The sequence below is a fragment of the Dipteris shenzhenensis genome, chromosome 31 (assembly GCF_047967505.1).
Source record: "Dipteris shenzhenensis isolate YYH24624 ecotype China chromosome 31, Dip_SZ_1.0, whole genome shotgun sequence".
Lineage (NCBI taxonomy): Eukaryota > Viridiplantae > Streptophyta > Polypodiopsida > Gleicheniales > Dipteridaceae > Dipteris > Dipteris shenzhenensis.
In genome coordinates this window covers 45041895-45064843 of record NC_141626.1, presented here as the reverse complement: position 1 = coordinate 45064843, position 22949 = coordinate 45041895, and the positions used below count along the sequence as shown (strand labels likewise).

Here is a 22949-nt window from a genome sequence, read left to right as displayed (position 1 = left end):
TCTAAAAGATTCTTGACTCCGCGTAAAGTACTCGAGTGCCCTCTTAATCATTGGTAGAGCATACTTGCTATTGTATAGTGTCATTGGTAGAGCATACGGATCAATTGTATATATGAGTTCTTGAGCATTCAAAGAGAAGGGCAAACGTGCGAGGGAGTAGGAGAGCACTACTTACGTGAGCAAGGACAGCAAAGCCCACTCTTCACGATGTTTTGGACGTGCATGGCTTTAGCCTCCTTAAAATGCCCTTCGACTCCCTTCGCCATCCTCAAGTGCTTAAGCTCCATAGCTCCATCCTCCTCCTCTAACACCATGGCTCGCCTCCTCCTCCTCGTCGCCCCCCTCCTCCTCCTCCTCGCTTCCCCCTCCTTCTCTTTCGCTGACGATCCCGCCACCACCAATTACCAAATCATCCCCACTGGCGCTTCCGGTCCCAAAACGCCTGAAGTCGCCCTTTGCCTCGCCAGAAACAATTGCTTTAAGCACATTCTCAGATGCCCCCATGAGTGCCCCAAGCGGAGCAACACAGACCCCGGAAAGTCCGCTTGCTTCATTGATTGCTCGACCAAGTGCGAGTGCATTTGCAAGCGTAAGAATCCTTCTCTGCTCATTTCGTTCTGCATTTGTGTATTAAGCCGGCCGTTTCCAGTATGGCGGTCAATCCCTAGAATGATTGGATTCACGATCCATGAAATGACACAACTAACTTGCGTTGTACGGTGGTGCAGATCGTAAGCCAAATTGCTATGGTTACAACTCTGTCTGCTACGATCCCCGCTTTGTTGGTGGTGATGGCATCATGTTTTACTTCCACGGAAAGGCTGGCGAGGACTTCTGCCTGGTTTCCGACCGCAACCTTCATATCAATGCCCACTTCATTGGATTGAGGCCCGACGGCAGGAAGAGGGACTACACATGGGTGCAGGGTCTTGGTATCCTGTATGGCGAACACAAGTTCAGCGTCGCTGCAAAGAAAGTGGCCACTTGGGACGACTCGGTGGACCAGCTTATCTTCTCTTACGACGGCCAGGACTTCACTCTACCAGCAGGAGCAGTCTCCACTTGGACGTCCCCTGACGAAGACATTAGAGTGGAGCGTCTCTCTGAGACCAACAGCGTGGAGGTTGTGATCGACGGACTTATGTCTTTCACAGCTGAGGTAGTTCCCATGACCGAGAAGGAGGACAAGGTACACAACTACCAGCTTCCAGCCGATGATGCATTCGCTCACCTGAACGTTCAGTTCAAGTTCTACGAGCTATCCTCTGCAGTTGATGGGGTACTTGGACAGACCTACCGCCCTGACTTCCAGAACCCAGTGAAGGTAGGAGTCCCAATGCCAATTATGGGAGGAGAGAAAAACTTCCGTGTCTCCTCTCTCTTTGCGACGGACTGCAAGGCTAACAAGTTCGCAACCGACAAGCTCAGCTCTCCTTCTTTACTGGGTGCGTTCAATGCAAAGTGTACAAGCACGTCGATTGCTGGAGGCATTGTATGCCGTCGTTGAGGACACGTTGAGAATTCTTTCGTAAAGCAAGTGTATCTAGCAGAGGCAGCTAGCTTAACAGCTTTTGTTGAAGGAGCGCATGACGGGGTTGCCACGACTTCAATAAGTACTCGTCCCAAGCAACCAACCGGTCCTCTTGCCTTCCTAAAACGCAATTACTTAAACGCAACTCTTTGTTGCGTGTTGTTTCCATTATATTATATATAACATATATTTTTTAATTCTGTTATGGATTTTAGTATAGTCCTCTATGAACTCAAAGTGGTGTTAACTTATGGTTATAGTAGTCCTTACAAAAGATTTAAGAGAGATAATTCATTCAATGTGTGCCTTAACATTAAATATCAATATTATCAACATTAACATTTATCATAGTCCTCACAAAAAATTTAAGGAGAGAGCATTCATTAAATATATATTTAGACTAAAATGCTTTTTAGTTCCTTCCCCATCTTTAAAAATATAAATGCCATTAATTGGAGCTGCAGAGGGGGGGTCCTAAAGGATGGATATGATTAGTTATTGACTTCCATGGTTCTTAATTTCTTGCTTTTTATCACCTTTCATTAATTAGAGAACTTTGATGGCCTTTCTTTCATTTTGTTTCATTATCCTATCTAAACTTAGTTCTTAGCTATAGAGAGCATACTAAATAAGGATGCATTTAGTTTCCATTTAGTTATCACTTTGTATGCAAATTTCAATGATTTTTCTACAATATATAGACATATAGATATTAAAAATATTTCATCTGATATTATGGTCCTTGTCTTGTCAAAGGATCACTTCAATCATGTTGGAGCTTTGTACAACATCACTTCATCTATAGAATTGGATATATATAGACATATAGATATATGTAGATATTTGGTCTGACATTACGATCCTTGGCTTGTCTTGACACTTTCTAGACTCAGAGCATTCTTGTGCCGCACTAAGTGCTATTGTCATCATAGCGACATCTCTTCCTCTCTCATTAGCATTATCTAACCACTTTATTTCAAATCTTCAACTCCATTCAATCTAAATCTTTTGCCTCACATTATGATCCTTGGCCTATTTGAGGACACTATCTAGTCACATAGATGAGAAAACATCACTTCACTCATTTTGGAAATATTATAATACTGCATATATATACATATACATGTATACATATATTATCATATGTATATATATATATATATCTTAACAACTGCACTTACACTGAGAAATATGAAATCCCATAACTAATCCACAAATCCACAATTCCTAAACGAATGAATTGTATACCATTCATCTTGTCTTGTAATAATAATAATTAGTGGCAGTTATATTCCTAGTGTGCAACCAACCAATGCTATTATACTAGAAGCTATTATACTAGAATGAATCACATTGCTACTACAAAGTGTTATCCTAAAACAGATACATTGCCCAAGTAGAATTTGGAGAATATTAATAATTTAATAGATTACATACAGATTACATAGATTACATCTCAAAGACTCCTTTCCTTCAGGGGGCTGGTTCCACAAAAGCAGGTCGTCTTTTTGAGCTCCTTGATTGCAAGCTTGGCCCTCCTTACTCCTTTCCTGAAGGCTTAGGGGGTTCATTCATAAATATGTAAGCATAGCACGTGGGCTCAACCAAAGGGATTTTTAAAATCCCCTTTTTACACATTTTTCACATACAAAAGGGTTTCATATAAGGGGGTATTCAAAGATTGAATAGAAAAAGCATGTGTTTTGTTTAATATAAATTTTAGATAAGGGGTTTTACAAAACAAGCCTTGCATGCATGTGATATATAGGGTTTATACATATTGACCCCCCCCAGCCAAAAGGGAGATGGTTCCTTCCTTTAGGGGCTCGGCCCCTCCCTTCATGTCGCTTCCTCTTTCCTTGCTTTGAGCTTCCTCGTTGCAAGCTCAACCCTTCTTGCTCCTTTTCTGAAGGGGTCCGATTCCTCCCTTTAGGCTCCTTTTCCACATAGTCAAATTGGCCTTCTTCAATTCAAGCTCCTTGTATTTTGCAAAATTTGCCCAAATGGCAAATTGAGCTATAGCATCTACTTTCTTTTCGTAGATAGCTGTAGCAGGCATGCACATTTGATCTGTCCATGCTGGGCAATGGTAAATGACATTCTCTACATACCGATCTTGCATCCACAAACATCCCAAAGCAAAAAGCATGCATAGGGTGGTAGCACGTAGGCCATTGGATCATGCAGCCATCTATGATGGGGGTATGGTAGACTATTTATTTCGGACCCTGCTGCATAATAGGATAGGCATCCAATTTAACTATTGCAATCTTCAATACAATAGTCTTACTTTGTATATGATGGAGTTGCTTCTTGATTGATTTCTCCCTTATCCTAAGGCTGCAGATGTTCTCCTTCATCTCCTCCACTCTTTGCTCACCATGTAATAGCTTCATCTGATTCCCTCAGCATCTCTTGAAGCTCCTTAAATTGCTCGTAAACATCAACACGAGCCATTTCCAAGACTCCCACTCTAGTTTGGAAATCTCTCATGACGACTGACTACTTTTCAAACCTTTTGAAAGCCACTCAAGCTTTCGTGCACAACCCTATCATAATCTTGTTGCAGGGCCTTGTAGCTTACTCTTTGAACTTCTACCAGTGTAGTTTACTCTTTGCAGAGCCTTATAGCTTACTCTCTGCAAAGCCTTGTAGCTTACTCTTCGAACTTCTACCAGTGTTTCTAGATAACAACCTCCACTGTGGCTGTTGCAACTTGCTCCACTGTGGCTACTCTCTGCATCCTTCCTAGCCTAGAGAGCTACCTTATTGTCTTCTCCGCCTTGGCTTCTCTCTATCCCATCCTTCCTAGCCTTGAAGCTCTCTAGTAGATTTTGCATCCCCGCTCTGGTTTTTGCATTCTCCCTTTAGTTCCTCCATTATCTGGTCTTTTTCAATGTTCAACGCATTTTGCATGTTGCAGAGCCATTTGTAAAGAGCTTCCTTTTTTGTTCTCTAATCTTCAAGATCCTTTCGCATCATTGCTAGACCCTTGTCCACGATGTCCCCATCAGTTTTGACTTCTTCAAGCCTATCTTGAAGCTCCTTGATGTGCTTCTCTACTTCTTCTCTTCTATGCCTTTCCATGTTAAATATTTTTTTAGTGGTCTCAGCTTGCTCTCATGGAGCGCTCATGCCTGCAAGGCCCTCACTTTTGCCTCCTATACCTTGACTTCTGCACCCTCCCTAAGAATTTACTCAAGTTGTGCTACCTTTGCTACACTAGTGCTTTCCTCTTGTAGAAAAGTCACCTTTTGAGACATCTTCTTATCGTATTGCTCAAAAATCCCTTTGAGGGTAGATGTCATCAGATGCATTGCAACTCTAATGGATTGAGATAATAATTTGGATTTTCCATCGATGCAATTTTCTTCAGGTTGGTTATCACGCTCTTGGAGATCGCCCTTGAGAAAGAGATATCATCTCCTTTCAGTTGATCTACTACTTGTCAGAACTTCACGGTTCCTCTTGTATTAGGAAAGAAGTGCATTGTCTTCTTTAGCACATCCTGGAGGTTTGTTGGTAAGCTAGAAAGCTTGACTCCACCATCTCTACTAATCTGAGCATTGGGGTATACATCTAGAGTATCCTGTCTCTTCCACTGCTTCTCAGAGAAGTGTGCTTGCAAATTGCCTCTAGGAATGCCTAGCACATTTTCAATCATGAAAATCTTCTTACCTTGACAGACTATTTGTCCCTCCGTCATGTTAACCTACTATACCAACCTGGTGAAGTTGCTGAGAGCATCCAAATTGGGCTTTTGAAGAGAAAGTAAGGAGCTCCCAGATGTCACAATTTCAAGATTAGGGGAGGAGAGGCTCTCGCATTGTGCTGCAGAGGAGGAGGAAAGATTGTGTGAGGAGATCCTAGACTGTGTAGGGGGGGGGAGGAAAGATCACATGAGGAGCTTCAAAACTGTGAAGATACGTTTTGGAGCTCGTTGTGTCCAAGGGGATTCATCACAAGAGGGGATATAAGTTGTAGGAAGAGTGTAAGGGGGAAAGAAATGGTCGAGAGCGATAGAAGACAAAACAGTGAAGGAAATGGAATAGTGTCTAGGCTTAAGTTTGCAGCCCGAGTGCAAGGGAGAAAGAAACGGTCGAGAGGGATAGAAGAAAAAATAGTAAAGGGAATGGAATAGCAGAAGCTTAAGTTTGTAGCCCGACTACAAGGAACTGTCAAGGTGAGAGCCACCACAGTGGTTGGCTTGACTACAAGGAATTGTCACCAGGCTTGCATGCTCAATAGAGTACGAGAGTGCATGGTAATGAGTGATTAGAAGTGATTAGGCTTCATGATTTATGTTTGTGGTAATTACTGCCCTATGGTGGTGACTCTCATTAGCCACATTTGTTTGGATAAGTTTCACTGGACTGGCAATTAATTACTAGCCATTGCAGTGGCCTACAATCACTCACCTGCTAGTTACCACCATCGGGCATCTGCTTCATGATTACCAACCACATTGTAATTAATTGTCATTGCACGTCTGGGGTGGTGCCTAAGACTCCAATGACTTGACAGTTAATTACCAGCCACCACAGTGGCCTGCAATTAATATGGATGGAGCACCGACCTCTGGGTCTCCAACCACCATGGTGGCTCGAACTTTATAATATATAAGATTCATGGCATTTGGCATTTTGCTACAGTTGGCATTTGGCATTTTGCTACGTTTCTCTCATCCGACCCTGCTCTTCTAGTTTGCTCTAGCTCTCTTCTGCCCGTGCTCTTCTACTTTGCTCCACACACTCTCCTCTAGCTCTCTTCCACCCTTGCTCTACTTTGCTCCACGCTCCCTCCTCCAACTCTCATCACTCATCTGCTCAACTGCTCATCCACTCTTGAGGGGCTCGCCTCCAAAAAATTTAGTGTACCACGTGCATTTAAAAGGATGGGTATTTTAATCCCACTTTTGGGAAAATTTTAATAGGAGGGTCATTGTTCGCTTGGGTGTAGCCATTTTTGCCCACGGTTCGGGGACTTTTCTATATATAGCTATCTTGCATGACCGATATGCATTGCTTAACGGAATTCGAAAAACTTTGTCTTCAAGTTTTAATACACATTCCAAACTTGAACAGAAGAGCAAAAAATAATGGAATAAGGATTTGGAATGAGATCGTTAAATCATTACAAGTGCTATGTTGCATGTGAAGCATCCATCCTGAAGACTACAGGATACAACAATGTATTCAAAATCATTAAAATTTTATTCTATACATACATGCAACCAAGTAATCATTCAAAATAACACTACATGAGCTTCTCCTCAACCCAAGGACACACCTAAATGAGAACATTAGGCATGGGTTAACGGACCTCCAATGTTGTGCTAAAGTGATGCATACCCATTTGAGGGATGCATCGCCCATCACACACACACACACACACACACACACACACACACACACACCCATCACACACACAACAAACATACACAAGAACCCCGTCTGGCCCAAAGTCGTGCCAGCATGCACCAAGGCCCCTCGGGGGCCTTTTTTTTGTTTTTTTTGGGCAGATGCATCCCCCATCACACAACAACAAACATACACAAGAAATTCAAAAAGACCGTAGGCATAAATGGCAATGTGAATGCATATTTGAGCAAAAAAAATATTTCATGTTAGCAACAATTCATAGCTAATAATCTTTGATAGCTTCTTACATAGCATATTAGGATAAGGGGATTAGAGGAGTCATAGTACTATACAAATCATCCCTCATCGAGACAACTTTTGTCGAGAGGCAAGATATACACTACATTTTTGTGGAATTGGATACAACTCCCTTCCCAAGGGGACTCTTTATTGTAGTATGTTATTTTCCTCTAGAGACCTCACACACTACGTCACACTCTACTAGAGACTTGCATGAGGAGGGTGAGCCCTTGAAAAAAAAAACAAAAAAAATCCCAGGTCTGGCCCAAATTCGCACTTGCACGCACCAGGGTCCCTCGAGGGATTTTTTTGGTTTTTTTTGGGGGGGATGCATCCTCCGTCACCCATCACACACACACACATACACACCCCTGGTCCTTGCCCATCTTGTACAGTTGTCCTGCAATGAGTTGATAGATAGGCACATATGTTATGTGAATATTAAACTGAAATAAAATCAAACAATGAAAATATTCAAAATTAACATTGGATTCCATGTATATATATAATATGATTAAAATCTACTTATTTCAGTAGACCACAAAAATTAGTTTCAAAACAAAGTCAAACTAAATTTTAGTAGCCACTTATTTTCAATCTTAGCACCTTCTCCACCAATAATAATCAAGAGCAATCTAGTGGATGAGTGCATGCTTTCTATAAGACACCACATTTTGGTTCCATTTCACCCATTCTTAGCCATTCTTGCCTCCCTATCACTTTGTCACACCTTCCATCCTACTTTCATTGAGAATGGGTTCTCAAAGCCATAGAGCTAGTAGATGTGAAAGATGTAGGAAACCCTCCCAAATCTCGTTGATGAGGGGCGTAAGCAAAAGGCTCGCGAGTGCAAGAGAGCCTCTAGAGTTAGAGCTCGCGCTGCCACCATTGAACCACCTCCACCTCTACATCCCACCTCCACCTCCACCCCCACCCCCACCCCCATCCCCACCTCCATTGTGCCCCCCTCCACATCCTCATCTGCTCCCCTGCCTCCAGCCTCCCCCCTTCCCCTAGCCACTGACATTTTGCCCTCCACCTCTACCTCTTCCCCCTCCCCCCCCCTTCCCCTTGGCGCCTCCCTTCCCCCCTCCACCCTACCATCTCCCATTGATCCCCTTGCCGAACCTTGCAGTAGTAGTGTTGCTTCACGATGCGACTTGCTGAAGTCCACTATCCATCGTCGTACTAGCAAGATTGTGCAGTCTTTTTTTAGTGACCTATGCCAACTTCACAATTTGCTCTTCTCACATCCCTGGTTGATCACCCTGATTTGGTAGAGTGTAGGAGGCTTGCTGGTCTTGTTGCATGTAGAGATAGGGTTGTATGTAGCGAGGTCCTTAGTAGTGTTCGACATTCTTATGCTTCTATTAAGCATAGGAACTCCAGTGATGCCTTTGTAGCACATCATGGTATTGTGGCTGCCATTACTATCCTCAGATGATAGGCCATGTGCGTGCCACTTCACGTCGTCTTCTTCAGATTGCACTGTGCACATTGCGAGCAGGCATGATTAGGAGGCAGAGTCTAGAGGATAGTGAGACTGATGCTCTTTGGGCTTCGAGTGGTCGTGCACCTTGCAGCAGCGATCGATTGTTGGATGATTCCACTAGGTACTTCATATAGCAATTTTGGGAGGAGCATTGTAGAGCATCCTCAGTGTTCAAGAAGGCATTGTGGAAGAGGGTGTCACGCGATGTGTACATTGCATGTTTTTTGGAGTGTACCCAGACTGAATTGTACACTCAGTTTGTAGAGGTGCACCCAGATTTCAGGATTGGGCAAAGGTCATTTGAGCGATGCAAGCCATGGTTTGTGCGATGCTCTCAGGAGCATGACACATGCTATTGTCACTACCATGTGGATTTTGGATTGATGTATGTTGTATTCCATTTCCTTGATGGTCATAGGGGAGTGGTTAGTACTAGCCCTTGTGACTTCATTCATTCCATATTGTGTACATGAGATGGCAATGCTTTATTCCACTCCCTTGATTGTGTGGAAGGCAGTGTACTTTGTGTGGTGACTTTGCTAGACTGCCACGAGTTACACTAGATACTTGTGATGTGCAGATGGTTTGTTGGTAGCAGTATGAGTATAGTACCTTGACATTAGATGGTGGTGCACAGTCGACGAGGTTGCAGCTTGTGGGGAAGGAGACTCCACGTGTTGTATTCATTGACAATTTTTGAGGGAAGCTGTACCGCTACATACGCCACTCGCACATTGCAAAGTGGGAGGATCGTCAGTTCTGTGCATGTTTGAGCGCATTTCCTATAGGGGTGGTTGTCTCAGTGGTGGACTTTGTGGAGAATTATACCTTTGCACCATAGCATGAGATCCAATCGGAGTATTATTTCTCCGAACAGGTGATGTGTGATTGAGTTACTGGTTTTTTTATGGCCTCATTATATTGAATTATTTTAATAGTCATTTTTTTTTGTGCCATTTTGCAGGTTGCTATATTTGTGCACATTAGCTATCGTCATGCACAAGCTCATGTGGTTGGCATTGATAGCACCATGGACTCATGCATCATTGTGCGAGAGTATCACTTCTACATCAGCACGATGACGATGATCGATCGCATGATGCCCATTTTGTGCATCACTGCCTTACTTTGCATGATAGTTTCTCGAGGGATCATGGTGTCACATGGTAGTGGCACTGGATCTGGTTAGACGATTGTGGTGGTCAGTTCAAATCTGCTAGACAGTTTTCTTAGTTCTATAGATGGCACTGTGAGACAAGCATTCTGATCACATGGAGCTAGTTTGAGACAGGGCATGGTAAGGGAGAGCACGATGGTGCAGGTGCTTGCATGAAGCGTCCTTTGCATCGATACCAATTGCATCATAGTGCTGATTGCTTCAAGGATGCACATGATGTGGTGCGGTGGTGTAGCCAGCACTTATCCACTGGTGCTATCTCCCCGTTTCAGTCGCATGATAATAGGGTGGTGAGCCAGTATTTTTGGTGCATGGACATTGGGAGTATTGATCGATGATCTAGACCATTTGATTGTCATTCAGTGTCTAGCACTCTTGATTTCCATTCCATCAAGAGCATAGGTAAGTCTGACCCCGTGATCTTTTCTCTCGACGGTTTGCATGTTTTTGCTCTGCATGCATTGATGATGATTGGGGAGGGTGCTCCATGATACCATGGGCCGATCCATGGGCACAGCGAGTGCTTTCTCCCTTCCAACCTTGGGAGGAGGTACATGATGATCAGGATGTGGGATTCAATTCCTAATATTTAGTTACTTAATGATTTTGTATGTGCCTCGTGGGAAGGTATAATGCATACATTTTTGCAAGCACTCACAACTAGTGACTACGTATGAAAAATGGTGCACATATGAACCAAATACGCATGTGGACTTATTTGTTGGGGATGAATCTTTGCATGGTGCTTAATCTACCCTAGACCTACATCCATGCAAAATTTGGTTGCTAATGTATTTCGTATGTGCCGCATGGAATGTGTAATGCGTACATTTTTGCATGCACTCACTACTAGTGACTACGTATGAAAAATGGCGCACATACTAACCAAATACTTATGTGGACTTATTAGTTGGAAATTGAAACTTTGCACAAACCTTAGGCTACCCTAGATCTACATCCATGCAAGATTTTGTTACCTAATGATTTCACATGTGCTGCGTGGTAGGTATAATGCATACATTTTTGCAAGCACTCACTACTAGTGACTACGTATGAAAAATGGTGCACGTACTAACCAAATACCCATGTGGACTTATCTATTGGGGATGGAACTTTGTGTGGGGGTTAAAGGTCACTGTGCCTTTACCTCAGTCATGTATAATACTCAAACACATATATAAATGAATGAAAAAGAAGATTAGGGTGTTCTACACCCACCAAAATCTTGTGTGGTTCTCTGTTTCTCTCTCTCCCTCTTCCGTTCTGCTTCCGTTGAGAGCACTCTCAACTGGTATCAGAGCCCGGGTGATCTAGCTGAGTGTGCATGAATGCCTGGAAGCTCAAGAGCTCTGTGGGAGAAAGGAGAAGCTTTGTGGGTGACTTTACTTGCATTCAGTGTGTAGAGACCTTGAAGGAATCTTTGGAAAAGTCACTTTGGTTTTGCGAAGTGGTTTTGAGAGCTTGTTAAGTGTTTTCAAAGAAAAAGTCATTTTTAAAGCTTTTCCCTATTTCGTTCGACAACAGAGACTCCGTATTGACTTGTAAAGGCAAATATTGCCTGCTTTGGTGTCCATTTCACTTCAAAAAAAGAAGATTAGGGTGTTCTACACCCATCAAAAACTTGTGTGGCTCTCTATTTCTCTCTCTCCCTCTTCCGTTCTGCTTCTGTTGAGAGCACTCTCACTTTGCATGGTCCTTAATCTACCTTAGACCTAAATCCATTGAATATTTGGTTGCCAACTGATTTGGTATGTGTCACGTGGAAGGTATAATGCATACATTTTTGCATGTACCCACTACTAGTGACTACGTGTGAAAAATGGTGCACGTTCTAACCAAACACTTATGTGGACTTATCTATTGGGGATGAAACTTTACACGGCCCTTAGGCTACCATAGACCTACATTCATGAAAGATTTGGTTGCCTGATTATTTCATATGTGCCGTGTGGAAGGTATAATGCGTACATTTTTGCAAGCACTCACTACTAGAGAAAAATGGTACATGTACTAACCAAATATGCATGTGGACTTATCTGTTCCGGATGAAACTTTGCAGGGCCCTTAATCTACCCTAGACTTACATCCATGCAAGATTTGGTTGCCTAAAGATTTTGTATGTGTCACATGGAAGGTATAATGCATACATTTTTGCAAGCACTCACTACTAGTGACTACGTACGAAAAAAAATGACGCACGTACGAACCAAATACGTGTGTGGACTTATCTGTTAGGGATGAATCTTTACATGGCGCTTAATATACCATAGATCTACATCCATGCAAGATTTGGTTGCCAATCAATTTCATATTTCCACGTGAAAGGTATAATGTGTACATTTTTGCATGCACTCACTACTAGTGACTACGTATGAAAAATGGTGCACGTACTAACCAAATACACATGTGGACTTATCTGTTGGGGATGAAAGTTTGCACGACTCTTAGTCTACCCTAGATATACATCCATGCAAGATTTGGTTGCCAATTGATTTCGTATGTGCCGTGTGAAAGGTATAATGCATACATTTTTGCATGCAATCCCTACTAGTGACTATGTATGAAAAATGGCGCACGTACTAGCCAAATACGCATGTGGACTTATCTATTGGGGATGAAACTTTGCAAGGCTCTTAGGCTACCCTAGATATACATCCATGCAAGATTTGGTTGCCCCAAGAGAGAAGTATTATTTACGTATTATATGATTTTGGACCAATTGTACATAATCATGTATTAATGTTAGACACATGTTACTACCATTGAGCACCATTCCATGCTAAACATTGACATTTTTTTCTTAATCTACAAGTTACAAAAATTTATGACAATATTAGTGTAATAATTGCAAGCATTGATATATACGAAATTCAATATGATATTCAAAATGATAAAGTTCATAGCACGAGAGAGAGAGAGAGAGAGAGAGAGACCTTATACTTGAACACCTTTTCAATGCTTAATTTTTAGAATTACTTCACATGGAATTATTTTTAAAATACCTTATATATTAGATTTAAGAATTGAGATATTTGAAATTCAAAATGATACTCCTAATTTTAAATGTTTATGTGAGATTTGAACAAACTATAAATTGAGATAAACAAAGTATTGACTATATTACAAATTTCATAGCATGAGAGAGAGCTCCATAGAGAGAGAGAGAGAGAGAGAGAGAGAGAGAGAGAGAGAGAGAGAGAGAGAGTAAATATGATCCTCTACAAGTAAGAAGAACATCATGAAAGTACCAAAATGTTCATACATCATAAAAGTAAGAACAACATCATGAAAGTATCAAAATGAATATGTACATCATCATCATCATCATGCAGAAGTGCATCCCTAAACAAGATATGGCATGAAGCATGAACAATCATCCTAAATCAAAATCTGATATCTCCACACATTATCCTCTAGTCGTCCTCTAACGTGGCTCCTACATGACCCGCTACACAACCGTCCGCCTGACGATGACCAAGATACAGATCATCCATGCCTAGTCCTCTGTAAGTGGCCACATCAATGTCAGCAAAGCATACAAGGCAAACTGATCTTGCCACCATGTGGTGGGTCATGCAATGGAGATGTGCGATGTGGTCGCACCCTAGTCCAAACCACCCTACGGTGTTAAAATCCTTGTGGGGCAAAGGACGCAAGTGGTTGTAGGAAGCCTGGCTATGACTGATGCATCTATGGGTGTCCTTGTCACCACATCTACAGGAGGGGCAGGGTACAGGGCCACACTAGGGTGGATCCTATGGCGAGATGGATCATGACTAATATGTCTCAACCGTAAAATATAGTGCTCTACTTAATGGTAGGCTATGTATGTCCGAATCCTCTGGTCCTCCAAATCTTCCTCCAACTATCATACACAAGACTCCATATCCTATTGCAATAGATGTGCCTACCAAGCAAACATGTCACCCTAGGTGAGAATGAACCAAAAAACTTCGGTTCAAAACATGCAACCAAAAAATAATCAGAATAACTAACCTCGCTGGCTGGTAGACTTAGCCAACAATGCCTCCAAGTTTGTAATCCGTGCATCTTGAGTATCCAACTCATGTTGAGGCGGTGTAGATGTGGGAGGTGGTGCACATGTGGGAACTTCAATAATTAAAAAAATAATATTAAAAAACTTTAAAATGCAACTTAAAATTTCAAATATTTTATAATTAAATTATATTTCCCTCTAAACTAAAATTTAACTTAATTTTCCCAAAAAAAATGCTAGACTTAAAAAAAAAAAACCTTACATGGAATCTCCCGCTTTGTCCATCTCTGTCCATCAATCTCCGTCGCTGCAGCAATTTCGTCGATTTCGATTGAGGAGGAGCTCGATCGTGGTTTCAACAATGAGGAGCTTGATTGAGGTCCTTCTCCTTATATAGAAAATTTTAGGGTTTCACAATACCACGATCGTGGTATTTCACACAAACATACCATGCCATGCATACTAAGTCTAAACATGCATACGTGGCTGTCCACATGTAATACCATGATCGTGGTATTTGTGCCACGTATAGTCCTTAATGTTTCTCCATGTAAGGAAATCCTTCCACGTCAAGTCAAGCTGCTGGCCACATAGCATGCCAAAAACCACGATTGTGGTATTGGCCATGCCACCATGTCAGTACTTCCACATACCTCGATCGAGGTATGTGGACCTACCACGATACCATGATTGTGATACGTCAGCTGCTAGCACACTACGTTGAATACCATGTTGGATGCCACATACCTCGATCGTGGTATTTGCCATGCCCGTGGCCATGATACATCGATCGAGCTATGCAAGAATGATGACATGGAGGCGTGGCAAATACCACGATCGAGGTATGTGGCATCCAACATGGTATTGAGCATAGTGTGCTGGCAGCTGACGTACCACCATCATGGTATCGTGGCAGGTCCACATACCTCGATCGAGGTATCTTGCCATGATACCTCGATTGAGGTATTGTGGTGGTGCCACGACACCATGATCGTGATACATGGAGCTGTGCTGGGAAGACCTCGATCGAGGTATAGGCTCGCATCAGTTGTCCACGTGTGCCAATTTCATTGGACACAATACCTTGATCGAGGTATTGAACACCGAAGCAAGACCTTTGTATTTTCATGCGAGGAGTGACACACTCCAGCATATAACAATGAATCCAAAATCGTATCGAGAGGACAAGCCCAACAATGCATTCATGCACAATGTGAAGCTTGAAGCACCTAGGGTGGACCCACATATTATATTTACAAACCCACTACATTTCAAAGTCCACACAACGGGATGAGACTCTCTCTCTCTCTCTCTCTTTCTATCTTTGCATGTCAGCAGACTATGGTGAACTGTGTTTCAAGCTAATATAAGGACGATCCCATCTCCCATATCGCGCCTACTGTGAAACTACTTTTTATCATGACAGTGAGCATGAAATGTGATGCAATGGTGGGAAAAGCCGCACCTCCCTCATGTGGCATGATGTGGCATGGCACTCTCTTACCAGTAGTGTAGTTTGCGATAACTCACAGTTGCACCACGTGTTCCATCTGTCATGACTCATAGTGATCTGCTCCTCCACGCTATGCCATGTGGCTTTTGAGCGTCCCTTGTTGCCATCCTAGCTTAGTGTCTTTGGCAAGGCAATTTTTGCAGCTAGGAGATGTGCCACATGGCACTCTTCAGCCTTCTCCCTCCTCTCCCTCCATCCAATATTTTGGAGTTTGCAAACCTTCCTTAAAGTGTAAGTGTGTGTGTGTATTATAGTGTAATCATATATTATCTATAATATATATTAGAATACTATATATATTAATATTTATTATACATTATATTAGATAATATTATATGTTTCTCTTTTTCTCTTTCCCTTGCTCCTCTCTATTTCTTTGTCTCTCCTCTCTCTCCTCCCCTCCTCTCTCTCTCTCTCTCTCTCTCTCTCTCTCTCTCTCTCTCTCTCTCGATTTGATTGGATGGTAGAATTGTGGCTTGATGTGGAACACCGATTACATGGCATGACAATGCGTTGCCCCTTTGCCACGTAGCTGCGATGTCGTTGTCCTATTGCCCCGCATCCCATCGACTCAGTGCTCAGTTCTCACTACCTTCCCTCATCACATTTATAACGCCCCTCTGGTTGCACGTGTCACTGTGCAGTGGCTCTCCCCCCTGGCCCCCTCTGATCTACAACCATTGCTCTAGAGTCTAGCCTCCCATGCTGCGCTTGATGTGGCATGATCTACCCATCCCATCAGACTGCTAGTGCCTCTGCAGACTGATGGCATGGGGGCCTTGCATCCGCCATCCCTATGTGGCACTTTGTGCCTCGTGCCAGTCTCTAACCACTGGAGAAGAACAGTCCTGTTGCTGTCCAGTGCTCTCCACATGCCGCTCGAGCTGTTGTCCAGTGCTAGCCACATGCTCATGCCAATTCGTAGCTCCAAAACCTCTTACAACCTTCCTTGAACCTCCCCTGAAGCTCCCCCAATGCTCCCGAACCTCAAATTCCCTCCACATGGCATAGCTGAGCTTCTTCGATTTGAAACCTCTCCTTAAAGAATAGTAAGATACAACACTTAAATAAAAAAAAACTTGGCCCACTAATGAGGTTACATAACGTAATAATGGGTAGCATTTCTTCTAAAATTCGTAACTTACAATCTATAACTTGGATGATGATACTGTCAAAGTCAACAATTTTTTATTTTAGCATATAATCATCCCATGCCACAAAAACAATACAATTACACTTGAAATTACACTTTAATTCTCATATATTCATGTGAAACTTAGTGCACTTGGCATTTAGCTCAATTAACTCAACTTGAAATTACACGTTAAGTCTCATATATTCATGCTAAGCTTAGTGCACTTGGCATTTAGCTTAATACACTCAACTAACTTAAATTAACATTACCTAACGTAAACTGAGGTAAACTAGGGTAATGAGGCCTGCTGCCAAGAGAAGAGGGAGGGGGAGCTGCACAGGAGTCACCCAACAACAACAACAGGTGGGCTTTCCAAATCCTCCAATCATCACAATTTGCACGATCAAGAAACAGGGCCCACTTTCCAAGGCTAATCAATTGCTCCGAATTGCCTACTTTCATGGCCACTTTTGCCTCCCTATCATTGCTGCTTATGTTCCAATATTGTCCTTGGTTCTTACCTTATCTTTGCGTCTTGCATTACTTGTGCTACCGCTCCCAGTATGTGCAATGCAATACACTAGTCTGCATATGCTAGTCAAGTGTTGTGTGTCTTGAGGCAAAGGGAGCTAGAACCAGAGAGGGAGAGAGGGAGGGAGGAGTAGGGAGGGAGAGAGGGAGAGGGAGAGAAAGAGAGGGAAAGAGCAAGGAAGGAATAGGGCACGAGGCGTAGGGAGGGAGAGGAGAAAAGAGTGAGGGAAGGAAAGAGAGGAAGCAAGGACTATTGTCAGGAGAGGTGGTCGAGCAATTGAGAGAGAGAGAGAGAGAGAGAGAGAGAGAGAGAGAGAGAGAGAGAGAAGAGAGGGGGGGAGCTGAGTGGCTAAGAGAAAAAGGTGAGGAGGGTGTTGGAAAGCGAGGGAGTGGTAGCCAAGGCTAAGTGAGAGATGATGAGGGAGGGCAAGACAGAGGTAAGTAGGAGGTGACAGCGGCAAGAGGGAGAAGTTTTTTATGGAGGGGGACCCTTTTACCTCACTTCAGTTGCATTAACTTTTTGGATGGTAACCTATTGCTAATCTATTTTTTATTTTTGTATGGAAGAGGGGAATAATGGGCAAATTGTACCTTATGTTTAGTTAACGTTAATATAACCAAATATAACCTTATATGAAACATTCCATAATATATTTCCCATTTGATATATGACTTGACCTTCACCTTTTAGGGGGAGGCAAAGCTATGGGACAAGCTATGGCTATGGTGATAGCGATGGAAATAGCTCTCTTGTAAGAGAGTAATTGTGATGACGAGTAGCTTAACCCGTCTATGACAGGTTGGAGACCCGCTCTGCTGGGTCTCAAGGTGGGATCTTTAATTTCAAAAGAGGAATTTTGAAGTTTGATGACCCCTTACAACACTGGAACCACTTGGCTTGGCTTACTTAGTGTAGTTTTGTCCAACAGATTTCCTAAAAACCCCTCTCTGCTTTCATACATAAAATTTTGCAAGATTACGTGCATAATGCATTGTATGCCAAGCTAGATTGCAACACAATCAATCTTAGTTTATGGGATACATTAGTTTGAGTGTAAATAAATAAAATTCATGAATTTGTTTGACTTAAACATGTTTGTATGCATATCCCCTCTTTGCTTTCATACATGGAATTTTGCAAGATTACATGCATAATGCATTGTATGCCAATGTAGTGCTAGATTGTAACACAATCAATTTTGGTTTATGGGATACATTAGTTTGAGTGTAAATAAATAAAATTCATGAATTTATTTGAATTAAACATGTTTGTATGCATATCCCCTCTCTGCTTTCATACATGGAACTTTGCAAGATTACGTGCATAATGCATTGTATGCCAATGTAGTGCTAGATTGCAACACAATCACTCTTGGTTTATGGGATACATTAGTTTGAGATAAATAAATAAAATTCATGAATTTGTTTGAATTAAACATGTTTGTATGCATATCCCCTCTCTGCTTTCATATATGAAAATTTGCAAGATTACATTCGTAATGCATTGTATGCCAATGTAGTGGTAGATTGCAACACAATTAATCTTGGTCTATGGGATATATTAGTTTGAGTATAAATAAATAGAATTCATTAATTTTTTTGAATTAAATGTGTTTGAGTATAAATAAATAGAATTTATGAATTTGTTTGAGTATAAACATATATGTGCATGCTTCAATAAACACAACAAAAGAAGATTTACTTAAAAATAGCATACCTACCAAAATATATGCTCTATAAAAGAGTACTACAAAATCTTACAAATTCATATATCTACATACAGAGTGTCTATATCAGCTCCCCTAAGAAAACAGACTACGTCTATGTCCCACCCCATGCACCACCACACGCGTGTGGCATCGACCTATGCAAGGCAAAAAGATCATTTAAGAATTATAATCAATAAATCAAGGAAATTTTAGAATTATGTCTTAATAATACTCAACACATTAATTAGAATGCTTATGCTGCCGCACAGGAGTGTGTATGTGGTACATAAATGCATATACAAAGTCTCCATTCGTCCCTTGATAAAATAAATCTGTTCCCATCAGCTCCAAGTACCCAATGAAGCGCACATAGATGGTCTGGGGACTATTATTCCCAGCAACACGCTAAGAACCCACGGCAAAATAGCCAAGATTGAGACATTCCACCCCATCATATGTTGGACCGAGGAGATTCATTGCAAAACTTGAGTCGGGACCTGCCCTAAAGGAAAATAATATCATGTTTATTCACTTATATATGTAACCTAAGTAGCTTTCACCTATATGAAAAAAACAAAACAAAAAAATATATAGGTTATATACCCAATAAAGCTCTCCAACTCCAAGATGTCAACCAATAGCTGGGCACGCACCCCAGCTCTCCAACCATTGGGATTTGTATATTCCTAAAGGTAAATGACTATACTATTAAATAAGTCAACTTAACAGCTAACTATTACACAATTATGTACCTGCTACCCGTGCAATTGTCTCGATGGTGAATGTAAATGACGTTGCCATCCTATCATATCATATTACAGTAACAATAGATGTGTCAATGTATATATAGAGAAGAAATTAAAAGGCTTCACCAAGTGACAAATTAAAAAGAACATTAGTTATAGTACATTTGATAATCCATAATTTGAAGAAAAAATAACAATGCGTGAACCCATAAAACTCACAAAAATTATACATTGTCAAAATTCCAGAGACGACAGTGTTTGAATGGAATATGGAATGAGCTCATGAAAATTATACAAAAATAGTAATCACCAATTTTTAATCCACACTTTAAAGGCTTACAATTGATAGACCTTTGATCGCCTAAAAGAACACAATGATACAAAAAAGACTGTGAAAATTTGTCACCCAACAAAGTCTAAAGAGGCTTTCAAAGAGCATTGGCATACTGCTAGGTTCTTCTTGATGCCAATTGTAAAACCTCTTTGTATACAACATTTGTGGTACAACTCATTTCAGCATCCTCATCTCACTAACCCAGTCCACACTCTCTGGAAGGAATACTTTGATTGCATTTGATGATCGGACACGCGAGAAAGCCACATATAATTGATCGTGACTAAACACTAGTGGCGCTAAGTATAAGCCTATGATAGACATTGTTTGGCCTTGTGCCTTGTTTATCGTCATGCCAAATGCTAGCCAAACAGGAAATTGCCTTCTTCTCATATCGAATGGAAGTTTCAAGTTATTGGGAATGAAAGTTACTCTTGGAATGAACATCCTATCTCCAGCATTGGTACCAATGATAATCTCAACTTCCAATACCTTCGTGTGGAACTCTTTGCATATTAGCCAAGTCCCATTGCATAATCCCTGTCGAGGATTCACATTGCGCAACAAAATGAGGGGAGCATTTTGTTTCAAAACCAGCCGATGAGGTGGGTATCCACCACCAAGATTGAGCATGTTAAGATACTCTACTGCATACAAAAAAGAATCTCCACATGAGCTCTCTACTGAGTCTGCACTTAGATACTCCTTTTCCTTGTCGGGCATTGCCTTTAGTGTAGTAGCATCGACTGCATCAAATTCAAGGTTTCGAGGTGCGAGAATAGCGCGGTCTCGAAAATACTATGCATAATCCACAACCCTTGCAAGTCTTGTAGACACCCACTCAATTAGACCTTCCATAGAATTTGTCCTTAAAAGCATCTTTGATGGGATTGCAATAGTGTCTTCTCTTATACACCTGCTAGTTCCATTTCCAATATCTAACACCCATTGTATGAATTCCTGCTCTATTGAATTATCACCTTCTTGAATAACTTGCATATTCTATACCAGCTTTAATACCTTGATGCATCTCCAAATCCTTGAGTGGCACAACGTAGAATTGACAATATCTTCTCGTCTTGCCTTGGGAATAACTAGCAAGACCTGCCTAAAATCCCCCCTAACAACACCACCTTTCCACCAAACAGTTGGTCATTTGACATGATATCATGCAGCGTCCTGTCGAGTGCCTCAAATGCAAATCGATGAGTCATAGGTGCCTCATCCCATATTATCAACTTTGCTATCTTCAAAACATCTGCAAGATGATTGTTAACCTTTATATTGCAACTGCTGGTGGCATCCAAATCCCCAGTGGTATCTTGAATCGCGAGTGTGTTGTGCATCCATTGCTTAGTAACAACGCTACAATCCCAAAAGAAGTGCATGCCAAAGCGACATGCCCCTCCCCACGCAACTGAGAAAGCAAACAATTGTATAGTAAAGTCTTTCTAGATCCTCCTGGATCATCAAGAAAAAACATTGCACCAACATTTGCATGCCATAGAGCCTCCTTCCGTGCTAATCCACGACAGTCAACCATACTTGATTCGAATGCATGGAAGAAATCATCCGATAGATCATCTGAGAATCTTTCCCACAAAATTCCTAGAGATGTTGGCACAAAAAAAATCAAAATTGCAACAAAAAGGTGCCTCAACTGTGTGCTATTTTGATGTAAAACGGCCTCTTGCATGTAGATAAACCATTCCTCGTCACTTTCCAATAACCCTCTAGATATACATGCTGCCTTGAAAGTAGGGTAAACTTGCCCATCAAAAGTGCGCAAGTCATCAAAACACTTACAACCCTTGCAAACGTTAAGTAGCATATGCATGAAATATAATTCACCAGCAGATGGAGAAATGCTATACATCCAACCAATGCTATTGCCCTACCTTCTTCTAGACCACTTTTTATTGGATTCGTTCCAAACCATCTCACATGGAAAGTCACTGTAAAGCAAATTATCTGCATCATGTTGCAATCGGTTGTAAGTGAACCATTCAATGAGGCTGGTCTTTCTGTTATGTTCCCTATCCACCATGACATTGTTAAAATCATCATCATCTCTGAATATCACATTATTCAACATCGGAAGATGGACCTGCAACCTTTGTACATAGTCTGACTCTGTATACCAACCCAAGTACACGCATCTCTCCTCTGCGAAAGCAAATACACATCTTCTTGGCATTTGGATTTTCATCATGCATATCATACTCATAAATGCGCCAGCATGCTTCTGATGCTGATACATAACATGAATCTAGGTAATAGTTAGTTTATCTCATCAATTCCACAATCGACTAGGTTGTGTAGTTGTCCTTGTCCTTCCACACGATTTATCTGCATCCTAACGGTTGCTCTGTCATGTCCCTTATATATATATTTATATAAATACTTGACTGCAATAATTGTGGAACAAATTTCAACATTGACATGTGCCTTGTACTTCATAGAGAGGAAAGGATTTAATGGCACAATCCAACGATTATCCACTATACCCTCTTTCACCCGTATCTTTCTACCATCACTTCGACGCATGTAGATAGGGTAACCATGGTCACCCGCCATAGTAGACTGAGAGTAGGGATGCGGATAGTGACGACTACATTTGCCATCAAACATGCAAGCAATAGAGACATTAAGTGCACCACATGGGCCATGAACATTGCATTGTGCAATAATCTCATGCAACTCAAGGAAAAGGGTTTTATCTGGAAATTTTGCACATACCAATTGTTCATAGTGACCAACTTGAGTAGGTTTGAATGCACCTTCCAAAATCAATAGTATGTGTGAGTGCGGAAGACCTCTCTTTTGAAACTCAATCACACATACATACCCAACAACTTTTCCAAACAAATCATGCTTTATAATCGACTGCATCAGATCCTTGTGTTTTTGATAAAATACACGGGTTGTCAAATACGGGCGATCTTATGCTCTTTGACTTGGCAACAATCCTTTAGATCTTTCTGACCATTTTGGGTTGTGGTATAACTGGCACATATATCACGGTCCTCCTGTAAAAGAGGATGGCAACACAACTCTACACCCGACAGTGTTGCCCAGTACATTATGCACCGCATCAGCTGCCTTTAGCATGTCCATCAATCCT

At 41.6% G+C, this 22949-nt stretch overlaps 1 protein-coding gene across 1 annotated transcript; it reads left to right on the top strand.

Annotated features, from left to right (window-relative positions):
* Nucleotides 1-312: 312 nt before the first annotated feature.
* On the top strand, nt 313-1507 carry LOC147881512 (uncharacterized). The gene is made up of 2 exons (XM_087402406.1): nt 313-589; nt 729-1507. Exons 1-2 carry the CDS (start codon nt 313-315, stop codon nt 1505-1507), a joined length of 1056 nt encoding a protein of 351 aa, XP_087258532.1.
* Nucleotides 1508-22949: the final 21442 nt, after the last annotated feature.

What these genes read in the sequence shown, in the direction of transcription:
- LOC147881512 (XM_087402406.1), top strand. Translation starts at nt 313, where the DNA reads ATGGCTCGCCTCCTCCTCCTCGTCGCCCCCCTCCTCCTCCTCCTCGCT. An exon ending in GTGCGAGTGCATTTGCAAGC is followed by an intron (nt 590 to 728) that starts GTAAGAATCCTT and finishes ACGGTGGTGCAG; the next exon opens with ATCGTAAGCCAAATTGCTAT.